The 24,225-nt window shown below is 48.9% G+C and overlaps 12 protein-coding genes across 12 annotated transcripts; 6 read left to right on the forward strand and 6 right to left on the reverse strand.

Annotated features, from left to right (window-relative positions):
• Positions 1-837: 837 nt before the first annotated feature.
• Positions 838-2,682, reverse strand: zrfD (putative plasma membrane zinc ion transporter; the record flags this gene model as incomplete). The annotated part of the gene is made up of 4 exons (XM_057278240.1): positions 838-1,096; positions 1,149-1,248; positions 1,303-2,370; positions 2,430-2,682. 4 exons carry the CDS (start codon positions 2,680-2,682, stop codon positions 838-840), a joined length of 1,680 nt encoding a protein of 559 aa, XP_057137850.1.
• A 536-nt stretch (positions 2,683-3,218) lies between these two features.
• Positions 3,219-4,660, reverse strand: N7471_005522 (serine/threonine-protein phosphatase 2A activator; the record flags this gene model as incomplete). The annotated part of the gene is made up of 3 exons (XM_057278241.1): positions 3,219-3,704; positions 3,757-4,108; positions 4,173-4,660. The coding sequence occupies 3 exons, from the start codon at positions 4,658-4,660 to the stop codon at positions 3,219-3,221; spliced, it is 1,326 nt and encodes a 441-aa protein (XP_057137851.1).
• Positions 4,661-4,943: 283 nt separating this feature from the next.
• Positions 4,944-6,681, forward strand: N7471_005523 (uncharacterized protein; the record flags this gene model as incomplete). The annotated part of the gene is made up of 2 exons (XM_057278242.1): positions 4,944-6,516; positions 6,566-6,681. 2 exons carry the CDS (start codon positions 4,944-4,946, stop codon positions 6,679-6,681), a joined length of 1,689 nt encoding a protein of 562 aa, XP_057137852.1.
• A 667-nt stretch (positions 6,682-7,348) lies between these two features.
• On the forward strand, positions 7,349-7,882 carry N7471_005524 (uncharacterized protein; the record flags this gene model as incomplete). The annotated part of the gene is given in 3 exon segments (XM_057278243.1): positions 7,349-7,489; positions 7,503-7,550; positions 7,829-7,882. Coding segments are annotated over 3 exon segments (243 nt in total), but the record flags the coding sequence as incomplete, so codon positions are not given.
• Positions 7,883-7,909: 27 nt separating this feature from the next.
• N7471_005525 (M protein repeat protein) lies at positions 7,910-11,936 on the forward strand (the record flags this gene model as incomplete). Its single annotated transcript, XM_057278244.1, has 3 exons — positions 7,910-11,548; positions 11,664-11,734; positions 11,786-11,936. The coding sequence occupies 3 exons, from the start codon at positions 7,910-7,912 to the stop codon at positions 11,934-11,936; spliced, it is 3,861 nt and encodes a 1,286-aa protein (XP_057137854.1).
• Positions 11,937-11,977: 41 nt separating this feature from the next.
• On the forward strand, positions 11,978-12,277 carry N7471_005526 (uncharacterized protein; the record flags this gene model as incomplete). Its single annotated transcript, XM_057278245.1, is given in 3 exon segments — positions 11,978-12,036; positions 12,056-12,161; positions 12,179-12,277. The coding sequence occupies 3 exon segments, from the start codon at positions 11,978-11,980 to the stop codon at positions 12,275-12,277; spliced, it is 264 nt and encodes an 87-aa protein (XP_057137855.1).
• A 158-nt stretch (positions 12,278-12,435) lies between these two features.
• N7471_005527 (Saf4/Yju2 family protein) lies at positions 12,436-13,648 on the reverse strand (the record flags this gene model as incomplete). The annotated part of the gene is made up of 4 exons (XM_057278246.1): positions 12,436-13,337; positions 13,384-13,511; positions 13,565-13,574; positions 13,636-13,648. The coding sequence occupies 4 exons, from the start codon at positions 13,646-13,648 to the stop codon at positions 12,436-12,438; spliced, it is 1,053 nt and encodes a 350-aa protein (XP_057137856.1).
• Positions 13,649-15,929: 2,281 nt separating this feature from the next.
• On the forward strand, positions 15,930-16,583 carry N7471_005528 (BRcat and Rcat domain-containing protein; the record flags this gene model as incomplete). Its single annotated transcript, XM_057278247.1, has 1 exon — positions 15,930-16,583. The coding sequence occupies one exon, from the start codon at positions 15,930-15,932 to the stop codon at positions 16,581-16,583; it is 654 nt and encodes a 217-aa protein (XP_057137857.1).
• Positions 16,584-17,211: 628 nt separating this feature from the next.
• Positions 17,212-18,186, forward strand: N7471_005529 (E3 ubiquitin-protein ligase; the record flags this gene model as incomplete). The annotated part of the gene is made up of 1 exon (XM_057278248.1): positions 17,212-18,186. One exon carries the CDS (start codon positions 17,212-17,214, stop codon positions 18,184-18,186), a length of 975 nt encoding a protein of 324 aa, XP_057137858.1.
• Positions 18,187-19,085: 899 nt separating this feature from the next.
• N7471_005530 (aromatic alcohol reductase) lies at positions 19,086-20,020 on the reverse strand (the record flags this gene model as incomplete). The annotated part of the gene is made up of 2 exons (XM_057278249.1): positions 19,086-19,937; positions 19,991-20,020. 2 exons carry the CDS (start codon positions 20,018-20,020, stop codon positions 19,086-19,088), a joined length of 882 nt encoding a protein of 293 aa, XP_057137859.1.
• A 484-nt stretch (positions 20,021-20,504) lies between these two features.
• On the reverse strand, positions 20,505-21,820 carry N7471_005531 (BRcat and Rcat domain-containing protein; the record flags this gene model as incomplete). The annotated part of the gene is made up of 2 exons (XM_057278250.1): positions 20,505-20,829; positions 20,907-21,820. Coding segments are annotated over 2 exons (1,239 nt in total), but the record flags the coding sequence as incomplete, so codon positions are not given.
• A 781-nt stretch (positions 21,821-22,601) lies between these two features.
• On the reverse strand, positions 22,602-23,884 carry N7471_005532 (uncharacterized protein; the record flags this gene model as incomplete). The annotated part of the gene is made up of 3 exons (XM_057278251.1): positions 22,602-22,639; positions 22,703-23,268; positions 23,325-23,884. 3 exons carry the CDS (start codon positions 23,882-23,884, stop codon positions 22,602-22,604), a joined length of 1,164 nt encoding a protein of 387 aa, XP_057137861.1.
• Positions 23,885-24,225: the final 341 nt, after the last annotated feature.

Consider the following 24,225-nt stretch of genomic DNA (forward strand, 5'->3'; position numbering starts at 1 on the left):
AAAGAGACCGGAAACTCTTACCGCATTCAATATTCACGTCTGAGCTAACCCATGTTGGAGTGCTCCAGACTCACTATGCCTTACTTAGGACAGTTTTGGTGGCTGTTATCTCAGGAATGTGCAGGAGTAAGGGTTAGGATTGGACAAAGATCTCGCCTCTATCTGCCAAGCCAAACGACAAGTCTTTTCTCCCCAGTATTGAGCGAATATTTCAGACTGACAACCTTCTTTTACTTTTTCTCGGTTCTATTTGCTCAATTTGAAAGTCTTGCAGAAATGTTATGGTTTCTTGGAACTTCAGACACTACGAGTCATCTGATTGCTGGGTGGAAAAATGACCACGGCTGATATCGCATTGGGAAGCTTAGCAATGGTGAGATTGGGTCAGGGTTTCGATGCTCGCCAGGGGTAATTGGGGTGGATTCTTTTTTTGCTCCTTCCAACGTTTTCTATGCCAGCCCTTCACCATCAAAGTCTCTTCCCTCGGCTTGTCTCGGGGTATAGTGGTGGAGTAGCTCTATCCAACAAGATATTCTAATATCATGGTACAACCATATTTCTTTGGTTTCTCTTCTATTGAACTCGTCTTGGGGAGATGCAACACACTCATGCCACTCTGACGAACATGACACTGGGACTCGCAACTGAACCCCTCCCCGATATCTATATTTCTTTTGCAATATATACTGAAAAGCCAATTCTAATAGCGCCATCGACCAATGTTCTATATATAGGCTTCACTCAATACTTAGACCAGTTTCGATTCTACTGACGGACGAATCCGACTGTCCAGCCTGTGACAGACCAGATATTCCAGAGCATCTACACCTGGAGCATTTAGGCCCAGGCGCCGACGATGCTCATGCAGAAAGCACCCAAAAATACCAGGATGCAGGCATAAACCCTTCTCTTCCCACGGAGGATGCGCCAGCTCTCGTCACTGAGAAAGTCTTCCGACATCAACTCCACTAGCGAAGCAAAAATCAGAAGTCCAGCTGACATGGCATTCATGACGCCGACAACGAGCAGACCAACCTCCGAGTCGGGGCTGTAGAGTGTATGGGTTGCGAGACCAATAGCCTGCCCGATTGGGGTGCTAGACCTTTGTCAGCACCGTTGAGTCCGGAACGAGTGGGGCTTTAACTTACGTGCATCCGTACGCAAGGGACATGATCCAGGGCTGGATTTGCTTTTCTGACCAGGGAAGTGAGGCAATGCGGGATCCAAGCGCCAGGCCTTCAAATGTTTCTGTAGTTGAGTTAGTCAAATGCACTGCTCCGTTCAAGCAGACGGAGAACTCACGATGAAATACAATTGCAATCAGCAGAATCACAAACTCACTGCCAACCGATACACTGAGTGACATGCCGATAAACACGCTGTGGAAAAGAATGCCCATCTCAAGAAGGTAGACCTGCATGGTCTCTTTCTTCTGCTTCTGCTCAGGGGTTAAGGCAAAGGTATCGTCATGACGCTCCACATCTGTCTGGATAGCCCCGTTATCCTTCTCGTGATGAGTTCGAACATCAGACGCAGACGCAACTCGAACTATATCTTCAGTGCCTTCGCCCATGCGATTGATAGCCCGGCTTATGCTCGCAGACCTTCCAATTAGCGGACCCATATCTCGCAAATGACGGCCATCCATTCCAGCGGAGGGCGAGCTCGGCACTCTAGAGTCTTCGGGATATGCAGGGACATCAAGGTTTGGAATTGAAGCTGTCCTCGCATCCGCAGGACAGGAAGCTGGCCTTTCGGGTGGAACCTGCTTTCCTCCACGGCAGATACTCTGGGCTGGACTGAATACCATTTCGATGACTGTAACGAAGAATATACCAGCCAAGGCAATGGCGCCCGGCATGGCTGGGTAGTCCTTTGTCCAGAAATTAGATAGACATGGGTCTCCCAGCGAAGTAAACGCCGTCGGAAGGAGATGCACAAATGCTGTGGCGATGAGGACGCCAGTTCCAAAATGGGTGACGAAAAAAAGGAATGCGGGTGGGATATGCATTCGTGGGAATCGAGTTGCAAGAATGGGGAATGCACACGCAATGCTTGAAGTGGCCAGGATGATGAAGAGGGCCGCAACGTGCAGAGGTAGGTCGTATGCACCGCGGGTACCTCCCTGAGCACAACTTGATCGTTTGACTGGCTCTGTATACTGTTGTACAGCAGGTGCTTCCAGTATGAGAGGTTTAGGTGTGAAATACCGCCTCAGACTGTCGAATGAAATGACTGCCGAGACAAGAAGCACGGAGAGGAGCCACAATGCCCAATCCTTGATACTCTGATATGATGGAAAAACATTGTTATTTGGATTCAGTCCTTTCTGACCAATTCCAATGTAGGTATTTTGGGGAGCGAGGCGTCCTGTTCACTCGTTAGAAGGGTATGTTACTACTTAGAAAATATATGCTTGGTGTTCATACCTGACATTGTCAGGGACGCCTCGCGCCCCGCGCTAAGGTGATTCCCTGTATCCTTTTTCTCTAGCGGAAGAACGCCCTTCCAATCAGAGGTTCCCCGCAAAGTGCCCGGACCAGACTCATCGTCTTTGTTCTCGCGGCTGTTTGAGATGCCATTGAGGTCTTGGCGGGTAGTTAGGTCAGGAGAAAGGAAGCGCGGGTTCTGATTCCACCCATCATGCAGCAAGGTGTCGTCAGTCCGAGATGGACAATTCATGACGCTACGACGGTGGGCCGTGCTTATAATCTGACTATTTGGATCAGTGTAACAAGTGAAAATAATCACTTCGCCCCAAACCAAGGCTGAATGAAATGGGCAATAAGGCAGCACTGATTCCGAGGGCTTGGCATGGAGTGGACTCCGGCCCGATTTTTTCCTTGGCATTGGGCCCTCAACTATCGCCGTGATTTGCCCAGAGAACCTATTCGGTCCGGTATTGGCCGAATCACGAATCCCCGGGGCGATATGCTTGCGTTGCAAGCATTATTCTCGAGCCCTGAGAAGTTTCTGATGTGGAACCGAGGCTACTAAAATATATTTCTAGTCCCAAGAGCAATAGTTCTGGCGAGACCTCCCGAGGTCGGGATTAATCCAAGATTACTAACGCACTGGCAGGACTCGGGAGAACCTTGGAAACAGCACCCAGGGTCAGCTTCGGGTTTATGGGTGTTTACAAATTGATACAGGAACTAGTGGTTACAAGAGTGCAACAGTGTACATTGATTGGTATTCGTCTTATTTTTTCTTCATGATCATTTTGCCCAGGGAGCCTTGGTATGCGCATCGGCGTTTCCATCCTGTGAAGGCGAAGGCCGAGGCTGAGCAGACCAAGGTGCTCTGGTCGGTGCCATAGGGCCTGGGGGCATCCTTGAAGTATCTGGAAGAGCAGAGAGAGCTCTGCTCGCACCGCCAGGTGTCGAGTTTGGGACCCCCTCTCTTCTTACCCCAGTCCACGGGGCTGCTGTGGAGCCCATCGGGGGAACAGCCTGCGTGCCTGCCCCGGGCTTAGCCCAGGGAGCCTGGGTGCCGGCTCCAGGCATAGGACGGGTAGCGGCAACAGAAGGGTGGCCAGAATCTGGGGCAACAGGGCGTGCCTGAGGACCAGATGTGGCATGAACCGTGGAAGGGGGCACAGGGGCATTTGGATCACGGTCCCAGCTGAATAGAGACCCGAAAGGGAAGTGCTGTACCACGGGGAATTTTCCGAGAACTTCCGCGTTGTACATCTTGATCATTCCCTGGTGTGACCGGTCAGCGCGAACATCCCCACTGATTATCAAGACTGCGAACCTTATTGATCTTGCCCCAGCCAGCTCGAATGCCAGAAATATCGAACAACATGGGGCTGTGCTCCCAGAATGGGCCTCTTTTCACATCATAAATGAACCCGATAGCGGAGAAATATAGATTAGTTTGGCGTTCCCTTTCAACAATTTTTGCATTGGCGACGCCACCCGGATCAGGTGCATTAAGAAGTGAGCCTTCTTCGGGAGTTGAGTCAGAATCATTGATTGCAGGCGATAATTGTGCAGATCCAAAGATATAAGGGGCAAAGGAATGGTCATCAAGACCCCAGACGCCGTGGGAGCCAGCAGGCTCAAGGTTGTATGTCTTAATGAGTAGTCTGATAAGCTCCAGGTATCTAGGCGAAGACAGTCAGTAAGGGACGAAGCATATCGGGCGTGACAGATTCTTGGTGGACGCACGGATGGATCACCCCGACCACGATAGCTCGTTCCTCCACGCCTGGACCGGCGTTGGGAAATCCATTCAGCCTCCATATTCCACCCAGGAAAGCCAGGAAGCTCAGTTCATGACCAGTACCATAGTCCAATCGCTGGCCACTTCCCCAGCTGCCCAAGAAATATGATTTCAACTCCGTCTCCGCCGTTGCGCCCTCATCCGATGATCGCCTATCCAAGAGGTCAGCCGGTAGGCATTCCCTCAGCAGGTCAGATGCGCGACTTTCGACCACCTCAGACCATCTTCGAAAGCTTATATTTCCAAACCTCCGCGGGCCCGTATCTGGTGGGACCTCCTCTATGATATCTTCGAGTTTCGAGAGAAGTCGCTGCAATTGTCGGACGGGAGCAGAGTATTGTATCGCATCGCTGTTGAGGGTCCAAGTTTGTATAGTGTCATCTGCCACCTTGAGTGGAAACATAGATCGGTTGAGTTGTAGTACCCACGTCATGATATCAGTATAGGCCTTGGAGGTCAGGAAAGTCGATACATCTTGCGACTCGTTGATCTTTTTTTCGGTTTGATAAAAATGTGAGCCGTAGAGGAGTCTAAGGTAGACAACACACGAATAATTGGGTAATTAGCCATGTTTGCTGAACGAGGAAATCCGAGGTTGGAGTGAGATGAGGGAAAGAAGGTTGGAGGGGAAGCGGGATGTTATTTGCGGGCTCCACCAGAGCTCCCTCCCTTACCGCGTCTTGCCTTCTTTTTAACTTCCTCACGCGTTTTTGAGGATGGCGCCAAAAAGATCCAACAATCGATCTACCGACTACAGCCTTGGACTCTTGAATAGCATCAATGCGCTCGGGCGCGATACCACCAATATACAGGAACCCAAGAGGCGTCGCACCACCCATACCAATGTCTTTGATATTCCTATCTCCCCCTCCCCTCCAAAATCCCGAAAGACCCCTCAAACCGAACCAAAAAATATAAGCCGGTTGAGTTTGAGAAACCGTACAGTGTCTAGATTCACGCGACCGGATTCACCTCCCAACGTTTCCGATAACGAAGAAGACAACGGGCCTAACAACGACGAATCCGGGTCAGGCGATAGCGAGTCCGAATCAATTCAAAATCGACCCGGTGGTAGTGGAGAGGAGGAATTGAATGATAACCGGGACGAGCTTCAGCGCCAGGCTGAACATGATCCGTTCCCCGGACTAGTCGATCTGTTCCCAGCCGAAGATGAGGATCAAGCTGATGATCAGGTTGGATACCAAGCTATAAATGCACAAGACAATGATGGACCCGAATATGAAGATGAAGAAGAGGCAGATGATCAGGCTGGAGAGGAAGTTAGAGACGCACAAGACGATTCATCTGGAGACGGATCCAAATATGAAGATGGAGAACAGGAAGATGATCATTCTCCAGCTGAAGTCCGCAATCATTCAACACCCACCCAGCAGATCGCAAATGCAGACACTCTCGAGGTACAAATCCCCAAGAGCACACCAAGAAAGCAAAGGGATGGCACACATATAAGTCGCGTGTCAGCAAATGCTCGAGAATCTCAAAATGCCTCGTCGCAGCTTCAGGAAGTACCAGAGACATCAGCAATCCAGCCACCCCGCCCAAATCAGGACCATCAAAGCACTCGCTCCGATATCTTCACGTGGCTAACCGAGGCCACTAAAGAATCTGGTTTCAAGAATACCTGGGAAGAAATTCGCAGAACAAGAAAAATTCTAAAGGCCGGCGCTGATCCCTCTACGAAAGAGCATTTCAGGGGTATCATAAAACTCATTCAGCGGCTACGAGGTCTATTTGAAACAATGGCCAAGGATCCTGCTTCAGCTTCTTCCTTGAAAAACCAGTGCAGCCTCATCGCCAACAGCGTCTTTAAAGAGAACCAGTGGATCATTTACACCGAAGCCCCAGAGGATGAAGACGATGGTGCACATCTGGTCAATCAGCTTGAAGCCCATATTGTTCCCCGACTGATTGACCTGATCATACTCGGATTCAAGACCTACAAGACTATAAATGATCGGGGAGCGCGACATTTCTGCATTATCCTGGAGTTGCTTTGGGGGTGCTGTGATAGAATTTCTTCTCTTGCCCAGATGCAATATGAAATTAGTGGGAGCGTGACGGCTCATTCTAAAAGGGTGATGAAACACGTGAAGACTCTTAAGGATGCACTGAAAGACGGCCGGCTACGTGAGACACCTCATCGCATCCCCCAACGCCCTCCACCGTACAGGCACTTTGAGTTGGAAGAGGTCGACAGCCATATCTCTTGTGGACGGTGGACCTATGCAGAGAAGATTGCACTCCATGATGGCTTACAATTATATGGGGGTAAGACTTTTCATTTATCTCCTATATGCTATTCTGACGGTATCAACAGGGGAAGATCGATACATCGATATCAAGTGTGACAACACAATCGGCGGTCAGCTCTCCGAGCGCATCTTGCAACATATCCAGGGCCAAGCCGCCAAACTCGGGTTGGATGATCCATGACCTAATCGAAAGATGGGAGAGACAGGATTAGGTGGGATATTGGCGGCATTGTGTAGTAGATTTTATTTCAAAATACCCCTTTTGCGAGAACGGAGTTCATAGAGATCAAACCAGAAGATTTGAACCTTGCATACTTTCGGCTCAAGTATCGATGTATATCGTAGAAGTCTATGTGGGGTTCCGCGAACCACAAATCGCGAACCACACATGTGCAGACATTGTTTTGAATATCCATGGATGTCAACTATCAACCACCTATGTCAACACATGCCTCGGCTGAAGCCTTACTTATCCTTAGGAGAAGCAGTGTACTATATATTTTGGTAAAAGTCCGATAGGGTCGATATTGGTGGGATAGTCAGGGCTGGTTATAGCATCACCAGAAATCTTGTCCTTGGGCTCCTGACTTCTGATTCTGAGACATCTTGGGTACCTACCAAGGTGGTACGAAAATGAGAAGGTTGTCGAGGCTTCGGGGGACTACATATGTATTGTAGTGAATATATACCAAGCTGCAAAACAAATAATCAACATACAAGACCGATCTCAGTCTATATTGTATTCATACCATTTAGAAATAAAAACAGTGTAAGACAATGTAAGGAGATACCCCGGGTGCACGACCCATTTAGGGGGGTGGTCTATAGGGAAAGCCAACAAAGTATAGAGCGGCGATCCCCCTCCTAAATCGACACCGCTTTCTCTTTTTCCCGCTTTCCCCTTTTCTTCCCCAAAGCATCTTGACACCATTTGCTTCTGTCGGTTTATTTGCTTTTTTTTTTTAAAAAACTGGTCTGGACTTCTCTTGGTCTGGATATCAGTTTTCGAGTAATTGTGAAAAATTCCAAATTGGAACGGTTGTGCGGCGCGTGAGTACATTCTTCTCTTTTCTGCATGTTTGTTTATAGAGCTTCGGTTGAGCTGGACAATGGCACTCAGCTGCCATGGGCACAGTTGGAATACCTTGAGCGACTGGGACAATGGGATTTTAAGCTTGTACTCAGCACGCTACAGGCTCTTGATGAGCTCATTGGAGTTGCATGAATTCAAGAGCTAGAATCTGGGGTTGAGAACATACCGGACAATCATGTGTTTAGGGGTTTGAATTTACTCTACCAGAGCTGACAACTGACAACGCTTTTTGCAGACAGCTCACTGGTACACGCCAACTGAACCTTACCACGAAGTTTGCCCTCTTTAATACATTAATCCCGAACAACCTACCAATATGTCATCGAACGACGAACCGGTCGTCGCCCCTGCTCCTGTGGAGGTCGATGAAAATGAGCCCCCAGCTACACCGATAGAGTCGAGCGTCGTCTCCGGAGGCGAAGAGTTGGTTAAGCCCAGCCCCGAGGTCTCCAAGGAAAGCCCCGTGGCCTCTCCAGCTAAGGATAGCCCTGGTACCGCGAAGCGTCCTGTATCTGGAACAGCTACCACCAAACGACCCACCTCGTCTTCTGCATCGAAACCCACGATGGGTACCACCCGCACGACCACCAGCACGCTGAACAAACCTCCCACTCGCCCCCCGACTACGACTAGCACCCGGAAGCCGCTGAGCACCTCGACTATCTCGTCCCACCGGTCTCGCATGTCAGTCAGCAGCTCTGCAGATGAGAAGCCTCGTTCTGTGGCGAGCTCGGGAGATGAGAGGCGGGGAATCTCTGGTACTGCGAAGCGCATGTCCATGGCCGGTACCACCTCCACCCGTGCTCCTCTCAAACCTACCTCGTCTTCCATCGATCGTAGATCGAGTGTTGTTGGTACCACCCCCGAGAGGAAGCCCGCCACTACAACTGCGCGCACCGCGACCTCGACAAGCAAGCCCGTAGGCAGGCTGACCTCATCGACGACACCTGCAAGCCGGACTGCTACTTCCACCTCCACCACTAGACCTGCTACTACTCGGCCTACTTCGACTACGAGCACCGTTAAATCTGCCACTGCAGCTGACCCTAAGAGGCGATTGAGTACGCTTCCTGGCTCAATTGGCCGTTCTGGTGATTCCGAGAAGCTGCAGGCCCTTCAGACTAAGCTCACAGAGAGCGAGGAGACCGTCGCTGCTCTAAAGACTGAATTGGAGACTGTCAATGAGAAGCTCAGCCGGCTTTCTGTCTCGGCCGAAGAGCCCTTGGGTGATGCTGGTGCCGCAGAGGCTATTCGCGCGGATCACACCGCAGAGATTGAGAAGTTGACATCAGCTCACGCCGAAGAGCTCCAGGCCCTGCAAGCGCGATTAGACGAAGCGGAGTCCCAACGCAAAGAGCTGGAGGAGAGCTCGCAAAAGGAGCTGGAGGAAGCTAGACAATCCGCCGCGGCGCAAGGGGACGACAAGACAGTTGCCCTTCTTGACGAGCTGAAGTCGACACATCAAACTCAGCTTGAGGCTATCGAAAAAGAGCTGGCAGAGTATAAGTCTGCTGCTACTCACTTTGAGGAGCAGATCAGTGCTCTGAAGAAAGAAATAGAGTTCCAGAAGGTTGCCTTGGAGGAAGAGAAAGCTTTGGATCTCGAACACTTCAACCGAGAACTCAAGGGCCGTGATCAGGTCATGGAGAACCTTAACACGGAGATTGTTAAGCTGAATACGCTCAAGGAGCAGGAGGTCCGTGCTGCAGAGGAATCTGCTCAGGAGAGTGTCTCTGGTCTTCAAGAGCAAGTAGCCTCCCTCGAGGCGAAGCTTGCTGCGGCCGAGTCTGTTACCCAGGAAAGCTCTGAGCAGAATACTTTGATTGCCGAGAAGGATCAAGAGATCACTGAACTTAAGCAGGCCCTTGAGAAGGTTCAAAGTGAGCTCCAGGAGGCACGCGACACCGCGGCCACTGAATTGTCATCAAAGGTCGAGGAGTTGGAGACTGCCCATGAAGCTGCTATCGCAAGCCTCAAGGTCCAACATGAAACGGCTATCAGTGATATCTCGATTTCCCACGCGGATGCCATGGCGGCGGCGGAATCGAGTGGCGTAGAACACACCACCCAACTCCAGGAACTCCGTGATGCCCTCGAGGCGTCTAAGGCCACTGCCCAGAAGGGACAAGAAGATGCCGTTGCTGAGCTTAAGACAGCGCATGAAGCAGAACTCAAATTACTACAAGAAAAGCTGGAGGCTTCCGAGAATGCCCTCGGCGAGTCCCGCCGTGCTCTGGATGAGGGTAACGTCTCTGCACAAGACGTTGCCATCCAGGAGATTGACGCTCTTCGACAGAAGTGTGAGTCGCTGGAATTGCAGCTGTCCACTGGAACTGGGAAAATCAACGCCCTGCTCGAGGAGATGCAGAGCAAGCAAGCCGAAGCCGAAGCTATCCACCGCACTCTACGGGATGTTGAAGACCACTCCAAGCAGGAGGGTGTTCAGAAGGACAACAAGATGAAGGCTCTGGAGCAGAAGGCCGCAGAAGCCGTATTCCTTCTCGAGCAACACACCTTGCAGGCTGCCGGTGTGTCTGAAAAGCACGCACAGGCTCTGGAAGACTTGAAGGCTGAGCATGCTGCTCAGCTCGCATCCGAATTGGAGCGGGCCAAGGAGGCATCGGGCTCCCATGACAGCGCTCTGAGTGATCTCCAGAAGAAGCACGATGAGTTGCTTGCCACAAGCAAGGAACTGGAGTCTACCCACGCCACCCGGGTTCAGTCACTTGAGGCTGAATTGAAGGCGGTACTTGAAAGCCACGCTCGTGAGATTGCTACCCATACCGAGGGTCGCGAAAAGGAGACCGCCGAACTTCAGAATCAATTCGAAGAGACTCAGGCAAAGTTGCAAGCCGAGCTTGCCGCTTTGCAGAGTTCGAGCAAAGCTGATGCCGAGCTTCACGAGCAGCAAATCGCCGAACTGCAAAAGGGATTTGAAGAGACCAAAGCTAAGCTGCAGGCCGAGATTGAGGCTGTTCAAACCTCTAAGGCTGCTGACGTCGATGCTGAGCACAGCAGGGCAATTGCAGAGCTGCAGCAGGGATTCGAAGAGACCAAGGCCAAGCTGCAAGCTGAGATTGAGGCTGTTCAAACCTCCAAGGCTGCTGAGATCGATGCCGAGCACGGAAAGGCAATCGAGCAGCTTTTAACTATGCACGAGTTCAAGCTATCTGGCCTCAGGGAGGAGCTCGAAGCTTCTAACAAGACCAAGATTGACGATCTCCAGAAAGCTCACGATACAGCCCTGGCCAGTGTCAACGAGCAGTTGTCTCAGGCCAAGGCTGCCGTCCAAGACACCTCCGCTCTGGATGACTTGAAGACCACAGTCGCTGATCTGCAGGCTAAGCTTGCTGACTCTGAGAAGGCCCACATTGCGGTACAGGAATCTGCCACCGCTGCTTCCAGGGACATCGAGGGTCGTTACTCAGCTGAGCTCGCCAAGATCCAGGCTGACCATGCTGCACTTGGAGAGAAGTACCAAGCCGCCGTCGCCCAGGTGGGTGAACTCGAGAAGCTTGCCAAGGACTCGGACAGCCAGAAGTCGCACCTTGAGTCGATTATGAAGCAGCTCTCTGAATCCCGCGACCAACTTCTCAAGGTCAAAGCCGATAACGCCACCATCTCCGACTCGCTCGTTGATTGCAAGAACCAAAACAAGACCTTGTCCGAGAAGCTTGAAGCTGGTGAACGTGACCTGAACGATCAGATCGATAAGAACATGGGTCTCCTCAACAAGCTTGGCGATGTTGATTCCGACATCTCTGCCAGCAGGCGACGGGTCCGCGAACTCGAAACCGAGCTCGCAGTTCTGAAGGCGGACAGTGGCGAGAAGAGCAGCTCTTCGGGCTTGGAGGCTAGCCGGTGGGCGACGGCTGATGAGGGTAGCGAGCACGCTGAAGATGGGGGTCCAGCCACAACGGAAGGTGAGGACCTAGGCCCATCCATTGAGGGAACGGTGGGAGATCCCCGATTGAAGAAGTCTTCCTACTCATCAGATCTTCCCGCATTCCACCCATTCACATGATTACGAAGACTATATTAGCGTATACAGAGACTAATGTATTCCATAGATGGCAAGCATGCAGGAACAGCTTAAGCACATCCGAACAGCCAATGATGATTGGTACAGCGAGCATCACAGGTCAGTCAAATATATGCTCGTATTAAACAAAAATTATGCTGATCCCTCCAGACTTATTGGCGAACTTGCCCAACTCTCGCGGCAATCATCTTCCGAGTCTCTCAGCCCCTCGACCACACCCACTTCAGAAGTCCCACCAGCCCCTGAGCCAGAACCTACTCGCACCCGCGCAGCAACAGTCTCATTTTTCAGTAAACGCTGAGTTTCGCGTGGATTTGGCACCTTTCTGAGCTCCTAGTCGTGATGCAGCATGACTTTCTTTTGTTGAATCCTGTTTCACTCTCTGCTCTTGTGATTCTACTGTATGTAATAACTACGCAGGATACCCTGTCTTATGATGTCGGGGTTTTCCCACTATTCTTGTTTCAATATCTTTATCTTACACATACAACTTGTTTGGGTTGAACTTCGTACCACCTGGGCATCGGTTTTGCATTAATACAGTGGCCAGATTGGCAGATTGGCCGGTTGTTACGTAGCGAGAGATGGATTGGTGGCTTGATGCTCGATTCAAGCATGCCGGAATGGATAATTCAAGCGTAGTGTTATGGTCAGAAGTCTAGAACAAAGTGGGTATCTCAACACATAAAACAAAAAAAGTTCAAAGAACGCCTCTCCTGATGTCCCGAAATTCGACTGCAGCTGTAACGGTAGCTCTCCAGTCGAAGCCCGACCGGCGTCGCACAAAGGTGGATTCAAAATCACTCCGAGTCGGAAGTGTAGCTGACCAGCGCTGGTGTTGGTGTCATGGCAGAGGAATCGGGTTCTGTGCCACTGGGACTTTCGTGGAGGGATGGAGTCGTAGAGGCGACGGTTTTCCTCTTCTTGGTGCTAGGTTTCCATGTATTCTGATTAAGTGCGTCATCCACCAAGAACGGATCAATAATAGCACGAGTATTCCCAGCCAGCTCACGGCGAAGAGAAGCTTTCCGCGTCGCAACCAGATCATCCTTTCTAGGCCGCTTCGAAGAACGAGATGTCTTCTCTCCCGACCCCGTCTTTCCAGTAGGCTTTTCCGCCCGCTGCTCAAACATAGGCCGAAGACGAGTCACGCGGGCAGCATGCGAGCCAATATCAGCCGTGTTCTCACCAAACTCCACCATGCTGGCTCTCTGCCGATCCCCCTCAGTCTCATCCAAGAGCTCAATCCCAAGACTCATTTTATCCTTGAGGGCCTCACTCTTGGCCGCAGCCTTCTCAAGCCCCTTCCTCTCCTGCCGAAACGTCCTCCGCAACCGCATAGACTTCTCATACGGATCCTCCCAATCACGATTCTGCCGTTCCTGTAGCTCAAGAATGCGAGTGGCCTCCGTCTTCGCCCGAAGCTTATCCTCAATCTTCCCCTCAATCTTCGAAAACGGATCCTTCTCCGCAGGATCCATCTCTCGCGCGTACGGCTTGATAGCAATTTCCCCAGGCTGCAGCTCCTTGTCTTCACCGGTATCGCGTTTCCGGCCACCCTCGGTGACAACGTACGCCGTGTTCTGGGGGTCGGTCTTGATCTCGATGGTTCCGCCGCAGACTGTGTGTTTCATGCGGAAGCTGTAGATCGGCGTTGAGTAGTAGTTGCCTACTTTTTTCTTCTCTGCGTTGAAGCGCACGCCTTGACCGATTATTATGGGGTGTGGTTTGCAGGTCGTGCACCATACTGCGAAGGGCATCTCGAAGCGCACGATTAGTGCGCCTGTTGTGTGGAGGTGGCGCGCGCGCGCCGAGTGCGTGCTTCCCCGCGAGTTTGTTTCCCGTCGTTAGGCCTTCTTGGTCCGGCGGGACATACCTGTTGCAAACGTTAGTTACGGGATTATGTGAAAATTTGGATATTTTGCTGACCGTCCCATGTCTATTGAGTGGCATGTTAGTTGGCTGTTTCGCATGTTCTCTGGAGTGGGATCGGGACTTACTGAAGCCCTGCATATTGGGCGATTTGGGTGGATGTTGCCGGTTCGGTGCGACTAGATCTTAGAGAATGTACAGGTTACTGGCCGTGCTCGAAGACAGCCAGTCCGAGTTGACAGTGTTGCAGAAAGTGAAGTATCGCGGAACTGACTTTGGTCGGAGATAGCGGGATTAAGACAGATGACTCATCATTGTTTCTTTTGGTCCCGAGGTCTATGGAGTAGGGCTATAGAGGCATCTATACTATACTTGAAGAGGGCATTATTGGGGGAAATCCCCCCTTCCAAAAAACAATATATTCACTATTTAGTAAAGTAGATTAAAGGAAAATTTAGCATTATCATGAGGATAAAAACAATGACGACGCTTGATAGAATGGTATATCAACACACATCGACCTCATCCTTACACCACCAATCAGCATACTTCGTCATACACTCACTCTTTTGACTAAATTTTTTCGTTAACCAACATTCTTCAGAGATCTTGCTAAAATATGTGGAGGTTTTGTTTAGGGGTTTCCAAGCTGATTACTTCCAGATTCAGCTTCGTATCTTTCTTTTCTACTTTTCCCTTCTTGCGAGATCCCGTTCTGAGTAACACCAAGCGCGTTTCAATCGTTCGAGAGCCTTCCCCGAAAAATGGACCAAGATACACACCAAGATACAAAGTCTCTACTCTTGGAGCTGCTGCTGGAAGACGTGAACGACAAGATCGACAGATTTGAAGCACAGCTGCTGCTGAAAGATACAAATCAACCATCCAGCAGACACGAGGACGTAGTGGCACTTCATATTTGGAAATCCGAAATCGAAAGACAAAGAGTCATAATGAGTGACTTTCAGATGGCCACAGCTTTGTCGCTAAGAAGGGAAGCAGAAGCAGAAGAGACACCGTTGCCCAAGGAAAGGAAGACATTTGCCAAATTTATCTCTACCGCTATCCAGAAGCTAGTCCACTCTCTCAAGAACATCATGCGTTCCATAAAAGTCCCGATTTCGGCCGACTCCTCCCACCCTGAGGTCTGCAGCGCCTGTAGAGAAGTCTGCAGCGAAATCTTCAAAACACAGTGCTCCCACTTCTACTGCAAGAACTGCTTAATCCGCATGGTTACGAAATCTTTACAAGATGAATCCCTGTTTCCCCCTCAATGCTGCCACAAGCCAGTCGAAGGCTCGGGCATGAAGAAGATGATAGGACCTGCATTGACCCGAGAACAAAAGAAGAAGGAAACCGAGCTCAGCGATCCAGATCGAACCTACTGTTCAGATTCAACATGCTCTCGATATATCTCCCCAGCAATGAAATTTTGGCCAGATTTTACATTTAAAACGGTTTGCACCTGCAAGTGCGGCGTACGAACATGCAGGAAGTGCAAGAGGGGTGCCCATGGGGGCAAATGTCTATATCAGCTAGACCGGTCGTTGGAGAAATTGATGAAGAAAAAGAAGTGGCAACGGTGCACTAGATGCGGTCGTGTGATTGAGCTTGCAGATGGCTGTCCTCATATCACGTAAGTGCTTCTTTCGGCCCTCCCTAAACCCTCTAAGCTACTAGCGAGGCCTTTTACTGACACCCGATAGTTGTATTTGCAGAGCCCAGTGGTGCTACCACTGCGGGAAGAAGTGGAAAACTTGCGACTGTTCGCAATAGGCTGAACGGGTCATTCTGACTGGACTTGGTCCGGGGACTGAAATATGTGGCTTTAGTACATTTGTCTTGGAGGAATATGGATTACAATCTGTCAGATATCTGAATTGCTCAATCACTTACAAGTGGGTGGTATGCTGTTCCTGATTTCGCTTAAGGCAAGCCAATTGATACCTTTATTTTGGTATACAAGCGGACATACATACACAATTTTAGGGCTATGCGTAGTATATCCATATCAGGCACTATGTAAGCCCGAATAGCTCCTTGTAGGTTATCCAAATCACGTAATTTGATGATAAAACCTAAATATTTTTGATACATACATATTTACATGTAGCACGGCGTTGTGTATTATTTGTGCTGCGTCTGGGCCTTGTTTTCCGGGCACCCATATGGGTATACGTAGTATCAACCTCACCACCAACTTATTTTCTTTGCAGAAGCTCCAAGATATCCCACAGAGTTTCTCTTTTTTTTTTCAATACTTCTTCCACCCGGCCATATTCAAGAGCTCTCTTCATCACATGGATTATTATACGGATCAAGATACAAGTCTCTAATTCATTGCTATTCCTAGTGAACACAAACGAGGAGACCAACAAACTAGAGGACTCACGATTTATGAGATATTGGGACAAGGGCCAGCATGAGTGGTGTCAATATGGGCACAGCTATGTCAATGGGACTAGAGACAGAAGATGACATGTCCAAGTACAAGAACAAAAGATCCCCTTCCACTTCCCTCACTGTCGACATTCGGCAACTTAGTGATTCCATCGAAAACGCCATCAACTTGACCGACTCCCCCAAATCTGAGATTTGGCGCGAGTGTGTCTCCTGCCGGGATGATGAACCGCAAGATGATATGATCAAAACGAAGTGTTCACACTTTTATTGCAAGGCTTGCTTGGTCCGCCTCTTCGAAAATGCTTTGCGTGATGAATCCTTGTTTCCTCCTCAATGTTGCAACAAACCAATTGAGGCCTCAGAGAAGATGCTCGGATCCGCATTGGTTCAAAAGCACAAGGAGAAGGCGATCGAGCTTAAGGATACGGACAGGACATATTGTTCTGATTCGAAGTGCGCTCGATATATCCCACGAAATGGCACACTGGTTTGCAAATGCGCGAGCTGTGGAGTACGCACATGCAGGAAGTGCAAAAAGCGTGCCCACCAGGGAACTTGTGTATATAAGCTCGATGCGCTTCTGGAGAAATTGGCAGATCGCAAGCAATGGCAACGGTGCTCCAATTGCAGTCGTCTGATTGAGCTCAGTACAGGCTGTAATCACATCACGTAAGGGCAATTTCATTTAACTTTTAATTATTATCTTCTTTATTTTTGACAGTGCAAGTTTTTGAACTCACATTTACTAGATGCTTTTGCAAGTTTCAATTTTGTTATTTTTGCGGGAAAAAGTGGAAGACGTGCGGCTGTGTCTTCGCAGACGAAGAGAATCTTTACGAACGAGATGGCTGAAGCAGCCAAGTCAAGGGAGTGCTCTAGATTTGCCTTGGAACGGACAGGATAAGGTACGGCTGGTCATCTGGGAGATCAATATGGATGCAATTGAAGTGCAGTTGAAATGGAAGGGTAAAGCATGCGGTTTACACAGTTGTTTTTGACTCAATGAATCTCATTTCTCAAGGAATAGCCTAAATTGCGAAATAACTTACTACCAGAATAGTCAGCGGCTTATGCGGCCTTGTCAAGTCTTTTTTTGGTGATCTTCTCAGATTCTTCTCAGTTAATCTTCTCAGATAGTCTTTTTAGATGTCTGTTTTTATAGATATTTTCTCCCCCTTCTCAGTTTGTTAGCCATCATAATTACATAGTCTTCTCAATTTATATAGACTCTAGTACTATATAGACTTTTCTGTAAATACGATACAAAGTATTATCTTACAGAATTCTTTATACTCCTCATTATGACTTCACTTATAAAGGAAGACCTGGCAAACATGGCCAACATTTTTAATCTTTCAAAAACTATTCCACCTCGCTTTGCAAGAGTACATAAGAATACCAACCGAGACCTAGTACAGCTGGAAAAACTCTTGGATAAGATTGGGGGAGCGATGTTGACGAAGTTGAGGGCCTCAGCCCTATCACTGGCAAAGGGGCTTGCCCAATCAGCAGCGTCAAATCGTAAAGTTGAAGGGAAGAGGTCTGCAGCGCCCGCTGAATATATCATCTTGGCTGATAGCGATGAAGACTTGCTTGATGAAAGCCCGAATGATGATGTCGCTGAAACCAGTGACAAAGAAACCGAGACTCGGCATGAGTGTGTATCTTGCACGGAAGAGTATTCACTGTCGGATATTATTCAAACCGAATGTGCTCACAGTTATTGCCACAAATGTATTGTGCGCATTTTTGAAAATTCCCTTACGACCGAAGCCTTGTTTCCTCCTCAATGTTGCCGCCAGCCGATTCGTGCCTCTACCGCTGTCGAGGATATGATAGGCATTGAGATGATGAAGAGATACAAGGAACGAAAGATCGAAGTCAGCGACTCTCGGAGAACTTACTGCTCAAACTCAACCTGTTCTCGCTATATCCCGCCACAGAATATCCGTCGCGGGCTGGGGATCTGTGAGGTCTGTACGGCTCGAACGTGCACCGGTTGCAAAAAGCAGGGACACAGGGGTGATTGTAACTACAAAAATGCCAAAAAGCGCCGCCGTGTTTCTGGTGTCAAGAAGACCAACGCGAAGAAGACCAACGTGAAGAAGGCGAACGTGAAGAAGGCCAATGATGAGAAGGTCAATGATAAGAAGGTCCATGATGAGAAAGTGAATGATGATTTGCTGGAAGCCCTAGCAAAGAAGAAGAAGTGGCAACGATGTTCAAATTGCTCTAGAATCATAGAGCGTGTGTCTGGTTGCCCGAGCATATTGTAGGCCGAATGTTGACCCCATAGACCTCATAACCTTTGAAGACTGACCACGTCATTTAGGTGCAAGTGTGGAACAAATATCTGTTATAAATGTGGGGGAAACTGGGGGAAATGTAACTGTTCCAATCGCACTCGATCAACCCTTTACCCAAGAGATGGATGAAAGTCCGAAGGCTATTTATTCCACACGGCGGAGCAACTGGAATTTGACGTGAATAGAAGAATGGTGGATAATACGAGTATGAGTATGGGAGACTGAACAGTGATCTATGCCGTTTGATTTGTTTTGCTTGCCTTGATATTTTGTGTTGATGGCTTGGGCTTGGCTTACATCTGTGTCCGATGAGCTCCATAGCAATTCCAATATCTGAAATTATGGTCAATTAAACAGAAGATGAACCCCCCGATAGAACCGGAGTAGGTAGAATTTCTAGAGCATTTGCCTTTCTTGAGAACTTCGCCAAAAGGAAACCATAGATCGGATTATGTATGTAACCTTTGCTGCTATGGGTTTATAATGAGTTGGCCGTTAGGTCTTTAGTCTTTTTGTCGGCCTGTTACCTCCAGCTTCTTCTCCATCATTTCCAAAATCTTTCTTCCAAGAGCTATCTTTGACCTTGATATCATTTCCGTGTAATCCAACACCATAAGCATGCTTCATACCAGCCAAGCATAACTCTCTTCGCTCATTGAAATCGAACATTGGCTTTGGATGCCTATGTACAAAGTCCTCGAAGTCAGAGGAACTGGAGCTGCCATCCCCGGTAACCTACACCCCCATTTCTTCTGATCTACAATGGAGCCTTTCCACGGCTCATATATGAAAACCAAATTGATTGAATTGATGCTCTGCACTCAACGTACATGAGACATCTGAGACTATTTAAATATTGAAAAGAGCATTCACTGGGGGATAAGGCCGCGGAGTTCCTCCTTGGACAGAGTCTTCAGGCCAAACAAATCATTAGAAACCTTCTCAGAATCGAAAAGAGAGTTAAATCCTTCACCAAAGATAGTCCGCAGAATAAATTTCGGAGCAAAAATTGCCGGGTTGGGGGCGGGCTTGGCCAGTTCTGCAAAAGCCTCCTGTTCCAGGTCTGAGGTCTGAACAATCTTCGTCTCCAGGCTCTTGCCGGACAATTCCAGCAGCTCATTCTGTGTGACTCTAGCCTCATCAATATAAATTGTGGAGTTCTCAGTAGCTTCGAGGTTGTTGATGATTCCAACAACTCCCTTGCCGACGCCACTGAGAGTAGTGGAGCTAAAACGGCGATCACCGCCATCATATAGTGTAGCCGGACCAGCAAGATTGAGCACGAAACCTTTCTCAAGGCCCCAGTCAAGGAAGGGGCCAGTAATGAGCAGCGAGTAACTGAGGCCAGATCGCTGAGCGACGTTCTTGAGATGTTCCTGGACGCTGATCTTATCGCCAAAGACGGGCAATTTGGAGACGAGGGGATTCGAGGTGTCGCAGCCGTATTCCGAAGGGATAAACCGCTTAACACCAGTTGCTACTGCTGCATCGATCAAGCGCAGGTGGGTGGACTTGGGAACTGCGCCGACATTTAAAGTGCTGACTACGGCATCCTGGCCGGACAGAGCGGCCTTGAGCGAGTCGATGGACTCATAGTCCACCTGTGCGACATGGGCACGGGAGTCAAACGTCTTATCATTGCCCTGTCGAGTGAGGACAGTCACGTCAAAGCCTGCGGTGAGCAGCTCCTTCAGCACTGCAGGACCGAGATTCCCGCTAGCCTGGGGATCATGTCAGTGAACGAAAAAGGGTGAGGGTCATTGGGCTGACATACTCCGGCAAGGGCAACCTTAATGCTCGTCATATTGAACTTGGGATATAAATGCGTAAAAGAAGTAATTGTAGGGCTGGATAAAGTATTTAGAGCAATGAATAGAGTGTGAATGTTGGATGTTCAATTCGAAGCCCCCAGATGGAGGGATTCTGGCCCTTATATAACCCCATGATGCCATGGCATAATTCGCAATATTGGTATATATTGGGTGATTACAGAGCCACCGTACTACCTAGATACATGTATCAGACCGATTTCAAAGGCATTGCGCTATGGCGGGATTAAATCCGGGTGGAGCCCTGGAGCTTATGTGGGCTTACGAATGCATACTTATGTGAAACTAGAATTCCGCACTTGGTTATCAATCAAATCTTCCATTTAATTATATCTCGAATAGTTTAACTTAACTTGCAAGGTTGATAATAAATGCTTGGTCACAAATATCCTTGGCTGAATAATCCATTAATCCTCCAGCCCTGGAGGGGTTTCACAGCTTCTTCCCTCGCCTCCTCAATTAGAACCTATGTGTCCGACAGGACTTGCAGGCTTGGAGTCTACAATGCCTGCATTCAAGGATAAAATCGGGCATCAAATCACCACATTCCTCACATTCGGCGGAGATCCCGAGCTTTTTCCACGTGCCCTCATGATAGCAGTCGTGTCGCGCAATTAAGAACTGAGCAGCTTGCTCAACAGCCTGCGTTGCAGGAGGACCGGCCTGGTTTCGAGCCGCAATCAGCTCCGCCCGCTCTTGAAGCCTTGCTTCATCCCAATGGGCGCATTCGCACTGCTTCCATGGAGCAGAACACATATAACAAAATTCATGACGGCAACGGCATCTAGACAAATGATTGTGTATTAGAACAAATAGCCATAATTTCAAGGAGCTTTGATGTCAATAAAAGAAAATTCTTACGTGATATGATTGCAGCCGCTGCGAAGCTCAACAAGATGACTGCAATTCGAACACCTTTGCCATCCTTCTGCTCTTGCGAGCTCTAGGACCTCTGCACGGTCATCAACGCATTCTCCTTGATGATTGATCTTCTTGCAGAGGGTGCAGGTTTGTCGGTTACACAATCTGCAAGTTCCGATTGCACCACAGACATATGTCGGCAGAATATACCGAGAGCAAGCCGGATTCGAGCAATAAGTATGATGTTGATCTCCATGCTCAATCGTCTTCTCTTCAAATCTCGCCCACAGGCCATCATCGATTATACCACGCGCAGTTTCCAATGGCAAAGGTAGACGGCAGCAACGAGGAGGAAACAAGCTTTCATCAGCCAGGGAATTTTGAAGAAGGCGGATGACACATCCTTGGCAGTAGACATGTGAACAGCTATTTTCAATCATATCGTACTCGGGATGACTTTCTGAGCAAGCAATGCACTCCCGTAAGACACCAGAACGAGGCACTGTCGAAGTAGTCATAACATCCACTCGCCGGCGGGCTTCGGCCTGAGTATCTGGGTTGGCAATTAAGTCCAAGGCGCCACGAGGCGGGGGAGGATGTGCTTGTGGTCGAGGATGCACTTGTGGTGGAGGTGCATGGTCGGCAGGTGGTACATGAGCTGCCGGAGCTTCATTCACCTGACGTTTATGAATATCCCGAAGAGTGCCGGCCTGGTCGAAATGTGATCGTCTCGATATCTGGATGGCCGCTCGAAGGTCCTGTTGGGCGCTCATTCGCCTTTGAAGCTCGGCTCGCCATTGCAAAAGAGCACAATTCTGATCACTAATCTGCGCTGTTCCGTCATTTGCCTCGCGATTCACTGACCTCAAAGCCTCTTCAACCTCTTTGCAGTGCAGTTTGCAAAACAAGATCCACTGTATCAAGGTCGGTTGTGTTGGGATCCATAGTGAAGCTGTTTCATAAAGAAATAAAGCTGGGAGAAGGAAGGGGTTCTTTGCTTTGCAGGTTAAGGACGATGTTCATTCAGGTGAAACGACAAATTTGCATCCCACAGCTTGATGACCGAGGGCAAGGGTATATATGATTTGAGCCAGATGGCAAATAGGCAGTCACAAGCTTGATAAATTCAGAAGGAAATAGGTTTAAGGTAGAGAGAATCGAGGTTAAACAAGGTAGAGAGCTTGGGAGGATTGGAAAAAAGGCACTCGACTCTCGAGTCCGGGAGTAACGTATAGTAAAAAGTGGCACGTGGACACGGGGAGACGAATTTTAGGAAAGAACGATGGAACAGCCAGAAAGAGAAGGCATCTGGGCAACACCCGTATACTTCAAAGTTGGAAGAGAAAAGAAACAGACCTCGGAAGAAAAGACCTCGAACACGATAGGCTCTGGAAGACAGGCCTGATCTCCAGGCCCCTACATCATGTGAGTGAAACCTCGAAAAAATAATGATATATAATTAACAAGTGTATTCTAGCTCCGTACCAACTCTGGCAACTAGGAACAGTATGTAAGATCGTCCGTGGGGCCATTGAGAACAAGACAGACTACTTTGAGCCCAACGAAGTTCATATTGGCATTCTTTTGTGTGGTGTAATTCCCTAGATCTGGTCACAATCACTAAACTGCAAGCGGATAATGCACTTAGGTAGAAATTCTTGTGTATTATTATAATCTCCTAGGGGGCATCCTAGTTCAATATTCAAGTGTTTGTTTAATTGCGTCGTAGATTCCTAGAGTAAGAAAACCATCGGTTAGTGACAATAAGAACGAAATAAAAGATATTGGGTACCCACTTGCAACATCGGGCAGAATGAATTGCTCGTAACTCAGCCCAGTATGTGTGCTCCACCCAGCAACTCGCTTGACGGGGGCTTCAAGACGTAGGAATGCATTCTCCTGTATCGTGGATGCAACCTCTGCACCCACACCATAGTTGATCATACTCTCATGCACGACAATGGCTCGACCCGTCTTCTTGACACTGTTGATGACAGTTTGTCTATCCCAGGGATATATAGTCCGCAGGTCAATAAGTTCCACACTGACACCCGGCATGGTCTTCTCAATGGTGGAGATAGCAGAAGAGCACATATAGAGAGGCTGTCCATATGAAATGATGGTCAAGTCCTTGCCAGGTTTGATGACCTCAGCCTTACTGAGCGGGATTGTGTAGTATTCATTCGGGACATACTCCACGGCTGCACGGTAGAGGATCTTGGGCTCCATAAAAATCACCGGATCATTGTGCTCGAAGATAGAAGACAGAAGGAGTCCTTTTGCTTGAGCAGGGGAGCGTGGCACGACGACTCGCAAACCGGGAATGTGTGCGAAGAGCGACTCCGGGGATTGAGAGTGGTACCTATTCAGTCAATTAGCATACCAATTTGCTTGGCAATCGGATATAACATAACGTACAGAGCACCATGTCCAACCGCGCCGCACGGCATGCGGATGACGAGACCCCCAACATTGATGCCTGTCCCACCCTCTCGATAACGAAACTTGGCCGCCTCATTCACAATCTGATCGAACGCTGGAAACACGTAGTCGGCGAATTGGATCTCAGCTATAGGCTTCATCCCTTCCGCTGCTGCCCCAATGGCAAAACCCGCAATGCCTTGTTCTGTCAAGGGGGTGTTGAAGACTCGATCGGATCCAAATTCTGTTTGGAGGTCCATCGAGCATCGGAAAACACCACCAAATCCGACATCCTCGCCAAATACAATGGTTCGATCGGATTTGGATAGTGCCGTCCGCAGCGCGGAGTTGATCGCTTGGTAGAGGTTGAGTCGCTTACTCGTGGCAGCTGCTGGGTACTCTGATGTACTTGACAAGGAGGATGAGGTGTGGTGTAGAATTGGAGTAGTTTTGTAGTCAATAGGTAGGTTCAGCTTTGCTGCCGGAGTGGGAGCTCCAGAGTAGAATCGGCGAGGAGCTTGCGCGAGAGACCGCAGAGGAGATCGTAAGGAAGCCATATTTGGCTAGAATTGTGGGATACGAACAGAATGTAAATACATAAATTTTCTTCTCCGTAGGGATGATTGCCTTTAAATTGCTCCTTGTTCATTGTCCGGGGCATTGCGCGGGGAAACCGCCGCGGATAGCCGAGATAATGCAAACGGGGCAAACCAGCCAAACGAGTCAAACCGGACCTATGACGAAGTGTGATGGGCAACGCAGTTAGTAAGGGAAATAATATATGCAGCTATGGAATATAAAACATGGAATCATGGAGCTATATGCTGATTATACACTCTCTTCCAATGCCCAGATGGATCAAACTCGATCTTTTCTCAACATGGTATCTTCGTATGTA

Source organism: Penicillium samsonianum (assembly GCF_028829775.1).
Source record: "Penicillium samsonianum strain IBT 33392 chromosome Unknown utg000003l_segment0_segment0, whole genome shotgun sequence".
NCBI lineage: Eukaryota > Fungi > Ascomycota > Eurotiomycetes > Eurotiales > Aspergillaceae > Penicillium > Penicillium samsonianum.